The 20,181-nt window shown below is 52.9% G+C and overlaps 1 protein-coding gene across 8 annotated transcripts in view; it reads right to left on the bottom strand.

The window, feature by feature from the left end:
* The window catches only part of SEPTIN11 (septin 11), an 88,769-nt gene that overhangs the window by 9,199 nt on the left and 59,389 nt on the right, over positions 1–20,181 (bottom strand). For all 8 annotated transcript variants that reach the window (XR_009350044.1, XM_059158463.1, XM_059158183.1 and 5 more), the window contains exons 4-8: positions 18,356–18,542; positions 14,640–14,801; positions 10,167–10,263; positions 8,779–8,947; positions 314–446 (exon numbers count right to left, since the gene is read on the bottom strand). Coding sequence is in view for 7 of the 8 variants with exons in the window: in XM_059158463.1 (XP_059014446.1) it covers positions 314–446; positions 8,779–8,947; positions 10,167–10,263; positions 14,640–14,801; positions 18,356–18,542 (748 nt within the window). In the remaining variant the exon portion in view is untranslated. The remainder of the gene's footprint in view (positions 1–313; positions 447–8,778; positions 8,948–10,166; positions 10,264–14,639; positions 14,802–18,355; positions 18,543–20,181) is intronic.

Below are 20,181 nucleotides of genomic sequence, written 5' to 3' on the forward strand. Positions count from 1 at the left end.
AACTGAGAAAATACAGAGGTACAGAGAACACGGGACCTCACCTCGAGACCTAAGGTCTAGTTCTAGTTTCAGCTGCGCTACATACTAGGTTATGTGACTGCAGAGATCATCTAACCTCCAGGCCTCGGTTTTATCATCTGGGAAATGGGGCTAAGAATACCTGACCGGCACATCCTTGCCACGTCCGTCTGCTGTTCGTGCGCTAAGACACATGCGGAGAGCACGCAGGAGCGCACGGAGTTCTGCACACCGGGACGTGCCTGTCACACACCTTGCTGACCTGTGCCCTCCCCGAAGGACACAGGCGGCTTACCTCTTTCTCTGCCTCTTTAAGTTCCGCTTCCTTCTCCTTCACTCTCATTACAAACATCTGCCTCATCTCTTCTTCTTTCTTCTGAAGTTCTCCCAGAAATTCGTTCCTTTTCGCTTCGTAGGTCTCCTGGAGACTGTTCAAAAGCCACAAACCAAGGACAATGTTGTGAAGTTGAACAGGATATTTCAGCTCATGTAATTCCTACTCGTTGCTTCCCAAAAAAGAGATGAGGCAGGGGCGCCTGGTGGCTCAGTGGGTTAAGCCTCTGCCTTCGGCTCAGGTCATGATCTCAGGGTCCTGGGATTGAGCCCCGCATCAGGCTCTCTGCTCAGCAGGGAGCCTGCTTCTTCCTCTCTCTGTGCCTGCCTCTCTGCCTACTTGTGACCTCTGTCTGTCAAATAAATAAATAAAATCTTTTAAGTCACGCAGTGAGGACAAAGACAAGCCCACAGAGAACCGGAGCCGAGTCAGCGGCGCGATCGGGCTCTCCATGGGTGACTCTCTGGCCACGTTCCCCGAGTGTCTTCGCAGAGGCGACGCCTGGGCTGGGCTGGCCCGTAGCTCCCAGATCAGCCAATAAGGCAGGCACCAAGCAAGAGGCAGAGTTTTAGGGCATGAAGGCCACATAGCACGGCGGAGAGCACGCACCGGCACAGGAACCCCTCAGCAGGGTCTGGACTCGGGCGGCAGCAGCTCAGCGGCCGGTTCGGGGAAGGGCACCGTCCCTAGGCCTCAATGTCGTCTGTAAGAGGCGGATACGGCGGCACTTACCTCCTCGGGACAGGATCATGGGAGTGACATGGGGGCCAAGCGGGGACAGCACTGGACACCCCACCAGGGGCAAACACCTCCCTCCTCCCATGCACGCCCCTCCACTCCCCAATTCAGAAAACGATGCCGTGACCCACCTAAAGAGACAACCGTCTATCTACAGATGTTACAGAAAAACTGCTACTTTTCAAGTCCCATTACCAACGGTAAACCAAGCGGGCAGGAGTTTTATTTTTATCTGAAGCCTCACCCTCCTCCTGACGAGCTACAGAACTTTGAGCCCAGTATTTTGAACTGAATGCCAGACTCGGCTCTATCTGTCCGTCAGAGCAGATACGCTGCCGGGAAAGGCGCTTCTGGGGACACGAGTTAAGGAAACGCCCCCGTCCCCACACCAGCACTGAGTCTGGTGAGGTGCTGTTCCCACTAGGCCCCTGCTGCTGCCCCACAGCCAGCCTTGTCACAGGAACACAGCGCCGCAGGATGACCCCCTTACCTGCGGACTGAGTGCCTCCCGGCTGCGGACTCCGCGTGGCGAGCGCCGTGGACAGCCCCGGACAGCCCCGGCCGCCGCGCGGAGCCTCCTGCGTCCACACTCGTCCTCTCACAGGAGGAAAAGGACGCCCAGGTGAGGGCCAGGGAGGCGCGCAGACGGACAACCGGAACGTGCATCGATCGGGATTGCCTGTAATTCTCTGACCAACACTTTTATTGGTTGATTAAAAGTAAGTTCTCCTGGGGCATCTGGGGGGGCTCGGTCAGTGGGGTGTCTCACTCGTGACCTGGGCTCAGGTCATCGGGCCCCGAGTCAGGCTCTGCACTGGGCGCGGAGCCTGCTTCCCTTCCTCTCGCTCCGCACACTCTTTCCCCCAAATAAATAAATGAATAAATAATTTTTAAAAGTGCTCCTGCCCTCACGAGTGTCAACACTACTGTTAAGGAACAATCAAGTACTTTATGAGTTCCCAGAGGCACGTTTCGCTTGCATGTTATCTTTGGAAACAAAAACAACTTTGGCCAGTGTGGACGTGGTTAATGTTAGTAGCAGTATTTGCACTTGAAATTTAAGATATGGAAGTGTACTCTCAGAACTAATTCATGAATTGGATTCTGCTTGTTGGCACCCATGAACTCTTGGTCACCTTTACTTGGATCAGAGTTCCCAAGGGCAGAAGAGGACCTGCCTCTGGTACAAAAGTTTGAGGGAAACTTTTATAACTTTACGATAATGAATGTAAGTGCCCACTTCTTCCTAACGAGGAGTGGAACACATTTTACAGAAATACTTCCCACATGTGTTCAGAGATCACTGGGTTTCAAGGGATCTTCAGAAGAGGGCTTCCCGAGGCAACAGAGTCCAGGGAAAATGCTCTGTGAGGTCTCCTGTTGCAGAGTCACAACGCGCATGTCCCCCAAGCACGGGAGCCCATCAGGATCACCTGGGCCCGTTTTGTTGGACTTTCCTGAACCGTTTCCTAACCCCAATCCTGGAGGGGCTAATTCAGGATGTCAGGGGAACACGACATCATCTGTATTTTTAAAATGCTTCCAGGTGACTTGATAAAACTCGTCCACCAACAACCGCTTGTCTTAAATGCTCTAAAAGTCCTTACGTACAAGCACCTGTTTATTTGCTTAGAGCTCCCCAAATCTGTTTAATCGTGGAAACTTCTTCAAGTAACCCACAGCTACCTACCTAGGGTATGAGAGCCCTCACGATGACTCTGCCTCATCCGGTCCCAGCCAAAACCTACCCATGCTCCAGTTTCTGGAGATACATTTCAAACTAGGGGTCATGACCCAAACAACAGTCTTAACCAGTATGCTCAATGAAAAAGTTTAACAGAATAGAACAGAAAATACCAGAGTGCAGGGCAAGCACTAAGAACAGATGTACTTCAAAATTTGCAGACCGGATCACAATACAGAGAACACGTTTTACAGTGAAGGCTGCCACCCAAAGTCAAAAAGCCTGTGTCCTAGAAAAAGGCGATCAGGCAACGCTGCGGCCAGTTGGAGGGCCTCGGCCGTGGAGACCCAGCCACAGTCTTGGCATCCGGGTTGGAACAGGGAAGTGCGCTCGACAAATGCCACTCGTGCCATCACTGTGTCCTAGGACACGAACCAGCCTCCGAACACTGACCCTGGAAATGATGAGCAACACTTAGGAAACCTTAAGCCTGAATTCCAAGGAGTCACAACCCCAGTGGAATCCTGCGAATGACCTGGAACCACCACACATTCACATTCATGGGGTCACCGTCCCCAGAAGCCTCTGCCAGTGGAGTTATGAGACACCAGAAGCCCTCACTAATGCTTTAGGTCAGTACAAACCAGTTGGGAAGGAACCAGTTCTGTGTCATCCACTCACAGATACCCACTGGATGACGTCTCTGGCCGTTTTTAGCTCTTCGACTTAATTTCTTTTTTCTTTTTTTAAAGATTTATTTATTTATTTATTTGACAGACAGAGATCACAAGGAGGCAGAGCGGCAGGAAGAGACAGAGAGGAGGAAGCAGGCTCCCCGCTGAGCAGAGAGCCCGATGTGAGGTTCGATCCCAGGACCCTGAGATCGTGACCTGAGCCGAAGGCAGAGGCTTTAACCCACTGAGCCACCCAGGCGCCCCTCGACTTAATTTTTAATTGTAGTTATTAACACCCTTTTCTCAATAAGTAATAAGCAATTTTTTCAAGCAGTTTTAAGCCGGACTGAAACCACAGATTCTACCTTCTCACTTTCTCACTTTTATAGTTAAGATTTTATTTTTAAGTCCTCTCTACACCTAATGTGGGGCTCGAACTCACAACCCTGAGATGACGAGTCCCGCGCTCCTCGGGCTGAGCCGGCCGGCACGCTGCCCTCTTCTCGTTTCCTCAACAGCCCCAAGCAGAGGTGGGTGCTGCTCACGGAGGTCGAGGGAAAGCAGAGCTGAGCACGGGTAGCTCAGTCCCGACTTCCCTCTGGTAGCTCCCGCAGCACAGTCCTCTCTCTGCTCCGACCCCCAGGAACGACCTGGCGCAGGCCGTGCCAGAGAACGGCACGTCACCAGCGTTCGTGAAGCGTTTACACGCGAGAACCCATCAATGCTCACAAGAACCCGGACCGGCGGGTATTGCTACCCACGTCCCGTCTCCTGGATGAAGACACTCGGCTACAGCCTGTAGTCGTCCGTGCGGTCCCCCAGCAGAGCCGCTCACGCTGGAGCCCCGCCCACTACACCGCACAGCTGGGGAACCAAGTCTCCGTGTTCCCCCCAAAACAAATGGGTCTCACGAACCTGAAAACTCTGTGATCTCTCGAGAGATCTCTTGAGAGAACAAGGCTCTTTCTGTGAGCTGACAGAGTCAGGAAGAGGTGGTATTCTGAGATGAGAAGGGGCAGTTTGGGCAGGGACGTCTCAGGAGAAGAGAAGCAGGAACAAGAGGGGTCCAGACCCCACTTAGGTCCTAATCCCCCCCACTGCGGTCCAGGGAAGGGAGACGGGCCCAGAGGCGGCGCGCTGCTCTGGCTGGGCTGACTGCAGGGCAGCAGGTGGCCAAGCTGGGCCCAGGGGACAGCAGGCTGCCACCCGCACAGGTACACAGGTGGACAGACAGGGAGATCAGGTTCAAGGACACAGGCAGGGACGGCCTCAGCTTTGCGGCCGCCGATGTCCTCCCCAGGCTTTCCCGCAGCCGGCTACTGGGCTCCCCCGGCTCCGGCTTCTGTCTCTCACCGCGCAGTGTACTCGGGGGACGCGGCCCCTTCCCAGCCTTGGCTTTAGAGGTCATTGTCTGCTTTGAAAATGCAAGAGGGGCTTGGAGGACCGAGAGAGACACGGGATGCGGGAAGGGAGGGACGGGCTCCATCGCGCACCTGCGGAAACCCTCCGCTTTGAGAATCACACTCACCCCCCTCGGTGCACCCAAAATTCCCGCGGGAAAAAGATCTAAGGGCGTCCAGAGTGAGCGCTCGGAAGAGGACGTTCCGGGAGCCACTCGACCAGCCGCAGCTTTTGCTTCTCCTGAACTGCGGCATCTTTCCCGGGGTCCCCTCACCGCAACCCCCGCCCCTGCAGTGCGGTCCCAGGCTCACCGGCAAGTGCCCGGCAAGTGCCCGGGAAGCCGGAGGCTCCTCGGAGGGGAAGTGTGAGCCCTTTTCCCAGCAGTGCTTCTCCGGAAACGGGAAACCCGGTCGATTCCGCTTTCCTCTCTGCTCAAAGCCGGCTCTCATGCTCCGGCGTCTTCGCTCGCACCGACATGGACACCCGGAGCGTAAGCGAGTGGATTCCTGGGACGAAACACTTCCAGTGTTCCCAGTAACCAAAGGGACGGCAAGAGGTTTGAAAGGTCTACTTTTGTCTACTTTTTTTTTTTTTATATAGGGAAAAGAGTCAAAGTTTGGATGTGTATTTATAATATATACTCCCCCATTTTATTATCAAAAAGGAAACCTCAGTCCCCTAATACTTTATTTTTGCTTTTGTTTTCCCTGCCTGAGGAGACCGAGCTACAGAATGTTGCTACGGCCAGTGGGAGAGAAACCGCCTGTGGTCTCTTCAAGGAGCTTATGGTTCTGGGTTTCACATTTAGGCCTTTAATCCATTTTGAGTTATTTCTGTGTGTGCTGTTAGAGCGCGGTCCGGTTTCATTCTCTTGCCTGTGGCCGTCCAGTTTCCCCAATACCATTCGTTAGAGACTCTTTTCCCATCACATATTCCTGCCTCCTTGGTCATAAAGTAACTGACCACATAAGTCTGAGTTTTTCTGGGATCTCTATCCTGTCCCGCTGATCGATGTGTCTTTTTTTCATGCCAGTGTGTTGGTTACTACAGCTCTGTAGTCTATCTTGAAATCTGGGACTGTGATACCTCCAGCTTTGTTTTTTCTTTCTAGACATGTCTCCTCAGGCAAGGGAAATAAACAGTACTGGGGCTACATCAAACTAAAAAGCTTTTGCAAAGCAAAGGAAACCACCAATAGAACTAAAAGTCAATGTACTGGGTGGCAGAAGATATTTGCTAGTGAAGTGGCGGATAAGGGGTTAATAACCAAACTATATACAGAACTCGCACAACTCAACACCAAAAAAAATCCAATTGAAAAATGGGCAGAGGATCTGAACAGACATTTTTCCAAGGAAGACATCCAGATGGCCAACAGACACATGAAAAGATGCTCCACATCACTCGGCATCAGGGAAATGCAAACCAAAACCACAGTGAGATACACCTCATGCCTTTTCGAATAGCTAGTATCACAAAGTCAGGAAATAACGTGTTTGTGGCGACGTGGAGAAAAGAGAACCTCCACATGCTATTGGTGGAAATGTAAGCTGGGGCAGCCACTCTGGAAAAGTGTGGAGGTTCCTACAAAATTAGAAATACTGTATAATCTAACAATTCTTCTACTGGGTATTAACCCAAAGAAAACAAAACTATTCGTTTGAGAAGATCTATGCATCTTATGGTTTGTTTTTTTTTAAAAGATTTTATTTATTTGACAGAGAAAGATCACAAGTACACGGAGAGGCAGGCAGAGAGAGAGAGAGAGAGGGAAGCAGGCTCCCTGCTGAGCAGAGAGCCCCATGCGGGACTCGATCCCAGGACCCTGAGATCATGACCTGAGCCGAAGGCAGCGGCTTAACCCACTGAGCCACCCAGGCGCCCGCACCTTATGTTTTTTGAACTTTATTTACAACAGCCAGGATAGGGAACCACCTAAGCATCCATCAGTAAGTGTGTGGCCAGGGAAAACGTGGCATATACCCACAGTGGAGTAGTAACCAGCTATGAAGAAAGAATGAGGTCTTGCTGTCTCTGACAAGACGGATGGACCTAGAAGAGATTACGCTAAGTGAAATAAGGCAGAGAGAGAAAGACAAATGCCGTATGGTTTCACTTACATGGGGAATCTAAAAAACAGAAGGGATAAATGGGGCACGTGGGTGGCTCAGGCGGTTAAGCGTCCCACTCATGGTTTTGGCTCAGGTCATGATCCCAGCTCGTGGGATCGGGTTCCAAGTCGGGCTCCACCGGGTTCCATCTCACTCTCTGCTTGAGATTCTCTCTGCCTTTCCCTCTGCTCTAAGTGAATTTAAAAATCTAAAAAAAAAAGCAAATGAATTTACAAAGTAACAAAAACCAACCAGACTCTTAAATACAAAGAACAAACTGGTGGTTGGGGGACTGGGGCGATTATTCCTTATAAATAAAGGAAGACAGGGGCGGGTCAGGCTTGTACCAGCGGTAAAATAAATCAGTCATGGAGACGGAATACAGTCAGTGATACTGCAGTCACGCTGCTGGTGGCCACACTTCTCCTGGGGAGCGCTGAGCACTGTACAGAACTCACCGCTAAGTCGTACATCTGCAATCCATAGAATATCGGATGTCAATTATACGTCAATGAAAAAATAAATGCAGTGAGAGCACAGTGAGACGCCCAAGCAAAACGAGGAAACCTCAGGCCAGAAGAAATGGAAGCAAATGGGGAGCGGGAGATGCAGGGGTGAAGCTTAGTCTGCGGGTCAGAAGGCCTGGATGACATCTGCCACCACTCGGAGCCCCGCAAGGCGGGGAGGCGACAGCGACCCAGCTCTGCCAGGCCTTGCAGAAGCCCGGCCGGACCGCCCAGCAACCCGGCCTCCTGGTGGGCTCGCAGGAGAGGAAACGGTCTTTTCCAAGGAACTGCAGCCCTAACCTGTGCCGACACACCTCACAGCGTCTCCTCACCTGAAATCCCCACCAAGGTGTCGTGCGGGCCAGGACGGACAAGGCTATCAGAGGCGGCGAATCTGCCCCCCCCCCCCCCCACCGCCATCACCACTCCGCTGCCAACGTACTCAACCCTGCCAGCCCGCCCCACCACCCGGTCCTGACCTGGACGGGGCCTTTCTGGGCCGCTAATTCCACAATGACTTTGATACTCTCCCCTTCACGTCGTGCCTCCCTTCATCTCCACCCATTGATGACATGGGAAGACACACAAGACGGCTTCTGGAAGTTACTCCCTCTCGTCCTCAGGAGTGGCTGCCACTGAGCCACCGAGGGCAGAAGAGCCCTGGGGAGGGAGACCCCGCAGGCAGCCCCAGCGCAGAACGCTGCAGTGAGCGGCCTGGGCCGGGCTCCGTCCTCCGGGAGGGGGCGGTCCAGAGCCGGGGCTCACGCCCCCCACAGTGCCCTGGGCAGGTGGTTTACACTCTCAGTGCCTTAACGTGCCGACCCGTAAAACGGAGGATAATGACACCGACGACGTGCGTCAGCTGAGGTCATGCCAGTGACGCGCGGATCACAGTGCCTGGCTATTACGCTGCTAACGTGTCCCCACCAGGTCCCTCTGTCACCGGTATCTTTTTTTTTTTTTTTAAGATTATTTATTTGAGAGCTCAAGTGAGTAAGCGTGCGTGCGTGCGTGTGTGTGTGTGTGTGTGCTCACACACACGCCCCTGCAGGGGGAAGGACAGACGGCGAGACCCTGAAGCGGACTTCCCACTGAGCACGGAGCCCACCGCGGAGCTCAGAGCTCAATCCCACAACCCGGAGATCATGACCTGAGCCGGAACCAAGGATCGGCATCGAACTAACTGAGCCACCAGGAGCCCTACTCCAGTTAGCATTTCCGTGATGCGCCAACACGCCACTCCAGCCACTGGGAGCGGGCTGCGGGGCGTGTTCATACCTGAACGGCCGGCTGCTGCGGGGCGTGTTCATACCTGAACGGCTTGCTGTCGGGGTCCGTGTCCTTGAAGCCCATCTCCTCAAGCTTGCAGCGCCGATACAGCTCGTAATGGCGGGTGTGAGTCTGCTCCCGCAGGTCCTCCATGTTCACGCGGATCAGCATCTCCCGCAGCTTCACGAAGTCACAGTGGTTTTCGTTCTCAACTGCAAGACACGGCAAGGTGGGGGTGGCTGTGAGCAGTGACGTCCCTGAAAATCCAAAGTGACGCTCTCCAGAGGTTTACCACCTTGGCTCCTGAAACCCCTGGTCTCAAGGCCAGCTGCAGACCCCCTGCGGGGTTTGCCTCACACCTGCGAGGACACGCGGCTAACGGTGCGGGCCGCAATACCGATGACCACGGTGAGCCCTGGGGCCTGGCCCGGGGGACGGACCTTACAGATACGGTCTTTACCCTTCAGGATAATCCTGCCCAGCAGGCGTCGTGACTCTCGTCTTGCAGATGCAGAAGCAAGGCTGAGCTAGACACGCTGACCTGAGAGGTAGCAGGTCTACATTCAAACACCCCAACATCTGGCTGCAAAGCCAGGTCATTTCTACCCCTCCGTGGCCCCAGGAGGAATCCAAGGCAGTTTTTACATACCACTTCGTTAATTTTTATCAACACTAGGAAAAGTTTTATTGTAGAGAAAACGGGTAAGACTCATAAAAATTGTCATTTTCCTAGGGATCCCAAAGGTGTAATCTTGTCTCACTCCTCAGATTTATGGCCTTTATTCAGAACAACAGAAAAGGAGGACCGACAGGGCTTAAACCAGTGAAGGAACCTTCCGCAGTGATTGTACTTGACCTCTAGCACTGGGCATCTTCCTCCAAAAGGCACGAGGGCAGCGAACACAGTCCTTGCCCAACAAAGCGACCTATGGGAAGCTCCCTTAGGTCAGAGACTGTGGGCATGTCCCGCAGTGCCAAGCACAGGTCAGACAGCCTCAAAGTTCTCCGATATGCAGTCAGGTAACGCTTCACTGGGAGACAAGTTTTCCAGAGATAATAGAGAAACAAGTACCCTCTCGTTGACAAGAAGCGTTTAGTCGTTTTCTTACACTTGGCTGCTGAAAGAGGGAGAAAGGGGTGAAATTGCTGGGGCAGATCTCTCTCCTACTAGGAACATACGATGATGCAGCCACACAAGCCCACACTCTTGAGGGGCTGCCTCAGGGGCGCGAGGTCCCTTCTCCCCACGGGCCACCCACGGGGCCACCATGTCTTGCTTCCTCGCTTGACAACTGCCTCCTGCACAGCCCTGCCGCCCCCTCCCGCCCTCCTGCAGCCGAGCACCCCCCAAACACGGCAGGGAGGGGAAGATGGGGACAGTCGCCGCAGGGCTGAAACGGGAAGACGCCCCTCCCCGTAACATGCACCTACCCTGCACCACACCCCAGGGGTACTGCCTGGCCTTGGCCATCTTGTTGCCGATCTTCACCTCTTCCGTGCTGCCAACCACTGCGAACGGGAGATGGACCTGGGAAGGGACACAAGCCCAGAGATGAGTCACCTTCTCCAGCACCAGCCCCTGCCGCAGGCCTCACCCGTCCCCTGCCACAGGGCCCGGGGCGGGGGGGTGGGGGGTGGGGGTGCTCTGCAGGTCGGTGGCCTGGGCTGCGCGTCCCCATCCTTTCTACCACGGGATCCGGGATCGGGAACAGGTGACAGGAGCCAGCTTCGAGGGCAGCGGGAGGAGTCTCTGCCCCACACAGGAAGCTGCGGACACGGACCGCACCAGACCACAGCCGTGAACACTGTGGCCCCTGGGCATCCGAAATGGGGCTTGGGGGGTTAAGACACAAGTTTTACTTGACTTTTTATTAATTTACATTTAATTTAAAATGGAAGATAAAATTTTTTCCATTAAATAAAATTCTATTGTTTGGGGACATCACTTCTTGTCTTTTTTTTGCTTCAAACTCAAATCTTCTAAAAAAAGAACCTGTCTGCTTGATGTGGATGCAAACACAGATGAAAATTATCTTTTTGGGACTTATTTCATATTGAAAAACTTTGGAGTACGTTAGGAACAACTTGAGTATTCATCCAAATTGGAATGTGCTGTAATTATAAAATATACATTGGATGTCAAAGACTTATTGTGAAAGTATCTCATTAATTTTTATATTGATTATAAGTTGAAATGATAATATTTTGAATATAGTCAGTTAAGCTTTTAAATTAATTCCACCTTTCCTTTTACTTTCTTTTTTATAATGCCACTTCTGCCACATTATTTTTTTAAAAGATTTTATTTATTTGACAGACAGAGATCACAAGTAGGCAGAGAGACAAGCAGAGAGAGAGGAGGAAGCAGGCTCCCTGCTGAGCAGAGAGCCCGACACGGGGCTCTATCCCAGGACCCCGGGATCATGACCTGAGCCGAAGGCAGAGGCTTTAACCCACTGAGCCACCCAGGCACCCCTCTGCCACATTTCTAAAAAAGATTTTATTTATTTTGAGAGAGAGAGAGAGACGGCACATGAGCAGAGGGGGAAGGACAGGAAGGGGACAGAATTCCAAGCAGACTCTACACTGAGCACAGAGCTGGACATGGGGCTCGATCTCATGACCCTGAGATCGTGACCTGAGCGGAATCCAAGAATCCAATGCTAAACAGACTGAGCCAGCCAGGCACCCCACCCCCCTTTTACCTTTTTAAATGTGATGACTGGAAAGTGTTAAATTACTTGTGTGACTCGTATTTCTACTGAACAGCACGGCTTTAGATGGCCACTGCGCAAATTTCACGTCAGAAATACGTTTTAGCCCAAATTACTGGCCTAAGGCTTGCAGCCCAGACTCCTCTCAAGCAGAGGTGGCGTTCAAGATACCAGACTGCCCCCCCGTTGACTCATGCAGTGGCTCTGCCTCTCCCGGGCGCTGGGGCAGGATGAGGGGTCGTCAGTAAACCCACCTCTTCCCTACGAGCATGCCAGAGCTCGAACATCTGACACGGCTGTCCTGAGACCGATTATCGCGAGCTCCTTGAGCCGCTGCCCGTCTACTGCAGACAAGCTGAGAAAGACAAGCACATTTCCAAGCCCAACCCTCTCCCATAGAGGGCACAACCCTGAGCCCGGCTGCCCAAGTGGGATTTCACTGATGCTCAAGATACTTCTACTTTCTGGTTCATCCCACGCTCTGTAGGGAGGAAGCACATCCTCTTTCTCAGACTGAGTCTGGAACTGTGACGTGCTCCCTGGAGCTGCGGAGCAACAGGGCCCTTCTGACCAACATTTTGGGGTAACGACCCAAGAAAACTGCTTTCTCCGCTCACCCTGAGCGACAAAAGCAACCGCCAAAGAAATGTGTTTCTTACCCATCTTGTGAGATTTCATCACCCCAAATTGTTTGCACCTCTTTTAAAAGTCCTTACGTTGAATTACTAATTGATAAGCAGCAGCTTCCTACACCTAACCGGAGACTGCCACGTTTGCAAAGGAGAACCTAAGTGTGGGGCTCGAACCCATGACCTCGAGATCCGGAGCGGTATGGTCTACGGACTGTACCAGCGGGGCACACTGCAATGGGGAGCCTAAAAAGACAGTTTCTTGTGGAACAACAAGGTTCATCTGGGACCGTCATCTCCATTAGTTGGAGAGCCAAGATCCAAGGCTATTTTCTTTCTGAGAATTTAACGCAAATCCAGGGGCACGACCATCCAAAATGATTTAAAAGGATGGGGAGGGGGACAGAGAACATGAGAGGACACTCGCTCCTGACTCCTGCACTGACCTCCCAGGCCGCCGCCCCGCAGCAGAGGGGCTCGGGGCGAACTTCCCACGACGATGGGTAACACCAGCTCGTGGTTCAGCGGCCGCAGGGCCCGAGATGGCCCGGGCTGGAGCCTCCTCCCAACACGAGGCAGCGGGAACAGCTCCCAGCCGCCGGACTAGCAGCTGCCGCGCGGCAAATGCTCCACGGATGTCAAGAACACCGGAGGCGGCGATCATTCCGCAGCTCTAGGTGCCCACGACCGCAGGGCTCCGGGCACGGAGACACCGACACGCTGCCCGCTTCCGTCCTGCTCAGGGGCGGCTCTGCCGCAGCTCTGCCAAGGGCACGGACACGGACTCTGGTCCACCGGGACGGGAACGGGCTCCTGCACCCTGTGCTTGCTACAACGCGGTCCCGATGGCCAACCCCTCACTGCCCTTCCCCGGCTCGCTTCAGCTCCGTCTTCCCAATAGGGACAGTCACGCTCCCTTAGGATGGCCTTCCTTTCACAGCCCCTCAGGCCATCTCCCCAGGAAGCATCTCCAGTTTCCAGGAGTTCCAGAGCCTTTACTATCCTGACCCCAGGAGCATGGCCACCGCCGTGGGTTTTACAACTCAGAGGGCAACCAGACTGGAGCAGAGTGGGGCCGGGCTCCCTTCACTTTCCTGAGCTCCGACATTTGAAATCCACACAGCAGCCCGGAGAGGGCAGGAGCTGCACTGGCTTCCAAAGTCCTGGTCACCTCGGCAGTAACTTAAGGAAGAAATTCCTCCCTGAACGGTAACAGCAGTATCCAGAAGAGTCTGTGAGCTGAACTGATGAAAAAAGAGGGAGGTCTGTGGACTAACCCTGTTCTCCTAAATTATGACGGCAGACAACACAGATGCGAGGCCAGGGCTGAAGTCTCAGGGCTGCTCCTAGCTTTGCCCAAGTCATCTACCTCTCCAGGTGGACGGCGGGAAGGTCTAGCACGGGCAAATGTAAGAGATAAGCAAGCAGAGTGTGGGTGCCTAGGGCTGGGATGCCTAGAGGGCTGCTGGCTAAAAGGTACACAATTTCTTCTTTGGGGTGATGAAAATGTTCTAAACTGATGGTGGCGATGGTTGTACCACTCTGAAAATACTAAAAGCCACTGAATTGCATGCTTTAAATGGGTAAATTGTACAGTATATCAATTACCTCTCATTATAAGGCTGTTAATTTTTTTAAAAAGTGTCTTTAGTGCATTTAATGACATTAGACACTTTTCATGACCAGATCTAAGGAAGTAGAACATAATTCAACCTACCACGATGTAAAGATCTAGACTGACTTCTGCTGCCACTAGCATACTTTTGGATCATTTTTAAACATGTATCCAGGGAAAGGCAACTTACTTAATAGCTTCTAATTACATTTTACTGAATCTAACCTACAATTTTAAGAATTCCAAAAACCATCACTGGGCATTTACTATGTGCAAGAACACGACTCCTACAGAAGTTACGCAGTCCTAAAAGAAAAAATAAATGTGTAGTAACCGTGGCCGCGAGATGAGCCACGGCTGTGGGCTCCAGAAGAGGCAGCGGGAGAGACTCGGCTCTCTGCGGGCAGCACGGAGGCTCACCACGAGACACCGTGTCGCAGACACACCTGAGACCTGCTGAAGCTTTCTCCAGTCGTTTCTCTCCCGAGCACCCTGCCTGTGAGGTGAAGAACTCACACCTCAACCGCCAGCTCAGCCGCGGGCAGGAAAGGTAGGAGAATCAGGGAGGAAAGGCAGGAACCCGTCGCAGAACCGGAATGAGGCGGGTGGACGTAGTTCTGCCAGCAATGCCAGAAACGAGCAGAGATCTGCGTGCTCTAAGCTGCTCTGCGTGAGGTGGCGCTGGGCGGGCAGGCCCTTCCCGTGGGATCCGCCGTAGGACCCCACCTGCCCGAGTGGGAAGGAAAGTGGAGCTCGGCTTGCCTGGCTTCCCCCGCTGACGGACGGGGACCTGGGGAACAGGTGGCTAAGGGCCCTGCCAGAGTGCCAGGCTGGGCCACATGGACGCATGAGATTCCCGGCCCCGGGTTCTAGTCACCCTACGGCACTGCCACCAAGAAAAGCTTCCGGGACATTACGGGGAGCCGTTCCGCAGCCAAGGACTTACGCTCATGGTCGCGTTGATCTCTGCCACCGTCTCCTCATCCGTGGGGAACTGGTATATCTGGACCCCGTTGCTGACGAGCTCACTCATGATCTTACTCTTGAATTTGTGCAGCTCGTTCTTGGCGATGGTGTCGGCTTTTGCAATGATCGGAATAATGTTCACCTGAGAAACAAACACACCTGCTTTGCCACGACTCCCATGGAAGAAAAATACGACAAATGAATGAAACATAATAAACAACAAAAACTGTAAAGCTTCACTTAAAAAAAACAGAGCCGAGGCGGAGAATCAGACTTTCTGCCCAGATGCAACATGACGACGATACGGGATAGTCTCGGAGCTCCGTCTGGGAGCACTCGTACTTCCTCCCATCCGGCACTGAGGGCGTACTTGGAATTTCCTCTTCTGTGCTACCTCGTGGGTTTTTTTTTTTTTTTCCTTTTTTTTACCGAGTAGAGGAAGTGTTACTCTATGACAAATAGCGGTAACAAAGAAGCCTGTTCTTTGACTAACCAACCACTCCTTTTAGCCCTCTCCCAGCTACTTCCGGAGCTGGATTTTTTCATGCCCCTACAGTGGGACAGCCGAGCCTGTGTTAGAACAGCGGAGCAGCCCCCTCTCCCAGAGTAGCATCCTCTCTTTTCTTCTAATGACTGCTAGAGGTGAAGAACCAACATGTTCACCAACAAAACCAGTTTCAACTACTTTTAAAATTTTCAAAATCACACCAACGAATTCTTTTGAAACACCGGCTTCTAGCACGTTACTTCTTCATGCCAGAACGAGACCTAGCGCCAAAGACAAGGCTCACTTTCCAAATAGGGGCTCCACAGACCAGGAACAAGGCAGAGTTTGCCAACCGTGGCAGGAAGCCCAGCGCTGAGAGCCAGGGACGTCCTCCAGCACAAACCCCGAACCCCAACGTCGGTCATTCTTCCAACCTTCCCCAGCACTGTCCACAAGGCACATTTTTTTACATTCCATTTTTAGGAGTAACTGTCTTCCACTCCATGGTAGGTACGGAGCTTTCAGTGAGACGCTACTGACATCCAGGACCTGGGGTCATGCTCCCCGCCCAACTCGGGAGGAAGGGGGTCAGACTCGGTGAGAAAGTCTTCCCAGCAAGAGAATGAGGGGGTCTTTCCCAAGGGTTTCTTGGTCACATCTGCCTTCCTTTGCTTCTTCCTTTATTCCAAGAGCCAAATGAGAATCCCTGATCCACCCCCATGAGAAGACGTGTGGAGAGAAAAACCTCCTCTTCCCCAATTCCCCACCCAGTCCGACCCTCCTGCTTGGGCTCACCCAGCAAGTCCCAGACTGCGGGAGACACTAGTGGCGGGGAAACGTGTGGGTCGGACGCCAGGACTGCCCTGTTGTTCTCCCCGGCCGCCTCTGCACGTGCTTAGCACTCAGGGACCATCACACACACAGAATGGCCGAGTTTCACAGTTTCTTGATCAGAGTAGGTAGATGAATCCAGCAATCTAGATTTGAAATCGTCCTCAGTGGCAGGGCTTAAAAATCTTTTCTGAAATTATCACAGACTTGTGATTTATACAGTTAAGAGCCTGAACTTTTCACTCTGCTTCTATCAACAAACCTTTTTGCAAATACCATTTGCAGATGCTATCCGGCAGGCCTGGCTCCACAGCAACAGCGGTCTCGGAAAGCGTCTAATCTGCTTTCTGGGTACTTTGTTTGTTGGTTTCCAGCTGGGTTTGCTTTGCCTTATTTTCTCTCCCTTTTTAACTCAACCCTACTAAGCAGGACCCTGTTGCTAATATCCTCCTGGCTGTGGGCTTGGTCCACAGCCCTCGGACCAGCCTCCTTCTCTGCCCATCGCCCAGCCCTGCCGCCAGGACAGGACAGCACAGGGAGCCTGCCTCACGGCCCAGATCCCTCCACCGTCCGTGGCTAACTGCAGCTGAAAGAAACGCGACGGAGAAGGGCTTCTCTCTGTTCTCAGGAGAACACGCCGGCTGCAGTGGTCCCTCATGCCACCAGACTGTCTCAGCAAAGCCGTGTGTCTGCTCGTGCTGGAGGCCGAGGAGCCTGGCTCTGCGTCAGCCTCTGCCGGTGCTCTGCCATCGAGTTCAGACAGAGGCCCTGGGGACAGGCTGGTCTCCTGAGTGTTCTCCATCATGTTCCTCTGGAGAGAAAGCATCTTTCCAACAGTGTTTGTTTAGACAAAAAATAACACCCAACAAAACCCTCTGGAGCTGGTAAGACTCTCCATGGAACTCAAAAAGGAGGTTAGAAGAGAAAACACCATGACTTCTTTCTGTGGTCATTCCCACGGTCATGTGGTTCTTTGGTCTCAGAACTTCCTGTCCTCCATTTACTTCAAAATGAAAAATCAAAATAATTGTAAAACAGACCATTAACTTATCAAACTTGTCAGTACATTTCCTTCAAAATGTTGTAAAAGGGAGAGGTTATTAATGTGGAAAGCTCAGGTGACAAACGGAAACTACTTTTTAAAAACACATGGCAGGGGCGCCTGGGTGGCTCAGTGGGTTAAGCCTCTGCCTTTGGTTTAGGTCATGATCTCAGGGTTCTGGGATGGAGCCTCACATCAGGCTCTCTGCTCTGTGCGGAGTCTGCTTCTCCCTCTCTCTCTGCTGCTGCTCTGCCTGCTGTGTGCTCTGTCAAATAAATAATTAAAATCTTTAAAAAATAAGTAAAACATAAAAACACAAGGGTGCAATTCAGTTTTAAATTGAAGGAGCTGGACTGTCCTCATCACCTAAGTTTTTTTAAAAAAATTAACACCTTCCCCCCCCCCACTCAAAACTTCCTAATTATTAAAGCCAAACTTTTAAAGGTCTTTAAAAAAGAAATTTAGAAAGGGACGCCTGGGTGGCTCCGTGGATTAGGCATCTGCCTTTGGCTCAGGTCATGATCCCAAGGACCAAGTCCTGCATAGGGCTCCCTGCTCCTAGAGGGAGACTGCTTCTCCCTCTCCCTCTGCACCCCCTGTGCGGTGCTCACTTTCTAATAAATAAAAATCTTAAAAAAAAAAAAAAAAAGAAAGAAAAAAGAAATTTAGAGCTTTTAAGAAAATAAATTGTGACTTCATATTTCAATCTCCCTAAATTTAACCCTTCCTATGACGTTTTAGGTGCTTCCACTATGTAACTCCCCGGCCCTCCTCAGAGCACCCACTGGAGCTAATTTAAGAACTAAATATACCTGGTAAAGAACACCATGGGTTTTATTTGTTTTGTTTTGAAGTTTTTGGAGGTTTTGAAGCCTTTTTCTCACATCGCTAAACCCTACTGTTCTGTAAACCAGAAAAGACCATCACGGGGTTGGAGGAAGTGGGGAGGGCGGACAGGCAGGAGCTCGGAGGATGCACAGAGGAGTTTCGGGGCAGGAAAGGGCTCCGTGTGCTCTAAGGAGGTACAGCTCTTTCTGGAGGAGTCCGGCCAGTCCGCCGGCAGCGGGGAGCCCCGGAGCCCACAGCTCTTCGCGGGCTGAGCGCCCACGTGGTAACAAGGTGCGGGTCGGCGGGCGTGTGGGTGCGGGGCAGGGGTCGGGGGCATCTCTGGACCTTCCTCCAACCCCGCGGGGAACCTCCACTGCTGCGGGAAACGGCCCCGCAAACAAACTGCACCGAATGACATGCAAAGGGGAACCGAGACCAGGGCCTCCCGGCAGAGGGGATGTGACCGGGACCGGATGCGAACCGCGAGCGGCCGGCGGCCGGGGCGTACCTTGCTGTCCAGCTTCTTCATGGTGACCAGGTCCAGGGACTTCAGGGAGTGGCCGGTGGGGGCGATGAAGTAGAGGCAGGCGTGGACCCTGGAGTCGTGGTAGCTGAAGAGCGAGCGCCGGATCTTGAGCTCCTCCTGCAGGTACGCCTCGAACTGCGCGTCGATGTACTCCACGATGGGCCGGTAGCTGCGCGGCGGGAGCGGCCTCGGCTCAGCTCGGCCGTCGGGTCTCCCGCCCCCGCGGCTCGGCGCGACGCCCCCGCAGCCCCCCGCTGACGCCCACGCCCCGCGCGTCCCTGGGCGCCCCGGCCGCCCACCCCGGCCCGCTCCCCGCGCCGCTCTCCGGCTCCGCTCTCCGACCTCCCCGGCGCGCCCTGACCCGACGCTCGCAGCCCTCGCCCGCCGGCGCCCCCCGCCCGCCGCCCCCAGACCCCGACCCCGACCCCAACTCTTCTCCGGCGCTCTCCCCCCTGGCGCTCTCCCGGCTCGTCCGTCTGTCCTTCCGAGCAGAGACGACGACCGCGCGACCGTCACCCCCCACGGAAGACGCCGCTGAGAGCGCGCGACCTGCCCTCCCGCGGGGCCGAAACGCGGTCTCCAAGTCTGACTCAGTGAAGGGCTCGGACCGTCGCGCCACGGACCGACCCGTGCGGACACGGAGAGGGGCTCGGGGTTCTTGTACTTCACGCGGCGGCATCACCATCGCCGTGGCAGCTCGGCTGCCGTCCGCCCCACTCCCCCGGCGGGAGGGCCCCTCCCCGCTCTCACCGAGCCCCGGCTTCCTCCCCGGGTTCCGTCTACACACTGATGGGCCCCGGGTCAGGAGCCTCAGGATCACTTCCAGCTCCCACGTCATGCTCCGAAGGTCAACTCTGAACTCTTGCTTCTCACCAAGCCACAATTCAAATCTGTTTTGAATGACTACGTATGATCCTATTAACTGACCACCATCACGGATGGCACATTGGGAACACGCGTTCCATACACCAGATTCCTCCAGGGGCTCAGCAGTACCTTCAGCGGGTCACTGGAAAAGCTGTAAACTTTCAGGTCCGCAGGGGACCCCTCAGAAGTCAGCATTAGCCGCAAGGAGATGGGTCTCCTGGGAACACAATGGGTTCATTCTCCCCAAACTTACCACCTTGCTGAAAAATAAAAACCCAGGCGCCTGGGTAGCTCAGTTGATTAAGCCACTGCCTTTCGGCTCAGGTCCTGATCCCGGGGTCCCAGGATCAAGTCCCGCATCGGGATCCCAGCTCTGTGGGGAGTCTGCTTCTCCCTCTGACCGTCTTCCCTCTCATGCTCTCTCTCACTCTCTCTCTCAAATAAATAAAAATAAAATCTTAAAAAAGAAAAAAAAGAAAGAAAGAAAGACCTTTCAACACTACGGTCTCCTGACTCATATACTAAATTGAAGTCCGTGAAAGGGAACTAGAAATCTTGGATAATGCAGACGACAGCAGACACCGGAGAGAATGAGCGAACGAACAAAACAAAGCTCGTTTACAACCAAACACTGGAAGCACTCAGAAAAAGAAGTTTTTTTGATATTTTTCCTCAGTGATTCATCACAGTCCACTGATTCAATGTGAGCAGACAAAACCTCTAGTGGTTTAAAGAAAAAACAGAATATGCCTCCGTAATGATAAGGTTCTAAATATAACAACAGAAATCCCAATAAAATCTAATAGAAAGAATGAGCAAGTAGAAGTTCCTTCTCTGTTTTCCACGTTAAAACACTGGCAGGTATAAAATAATAATATTAATCATATGAATTATCATAGGATAGTGGTTAGAAGCATGGATTCAAGCCAAACCAGTCCCAA

Source organism: Mustela lutreola, chromosome 1 (genome assembly GCF_030435805.1).
Source record: "Mustela lutreola isolate mMusLut2 chromosome 1, mMusLut2.pri, whole genome shotgun sequence".
Lineage (NCBI taxonomy): Eukaryota > Metazoa > Chordata > Mammalia > Carnivora > Mustelidae > Mustela > Mustela lutreola.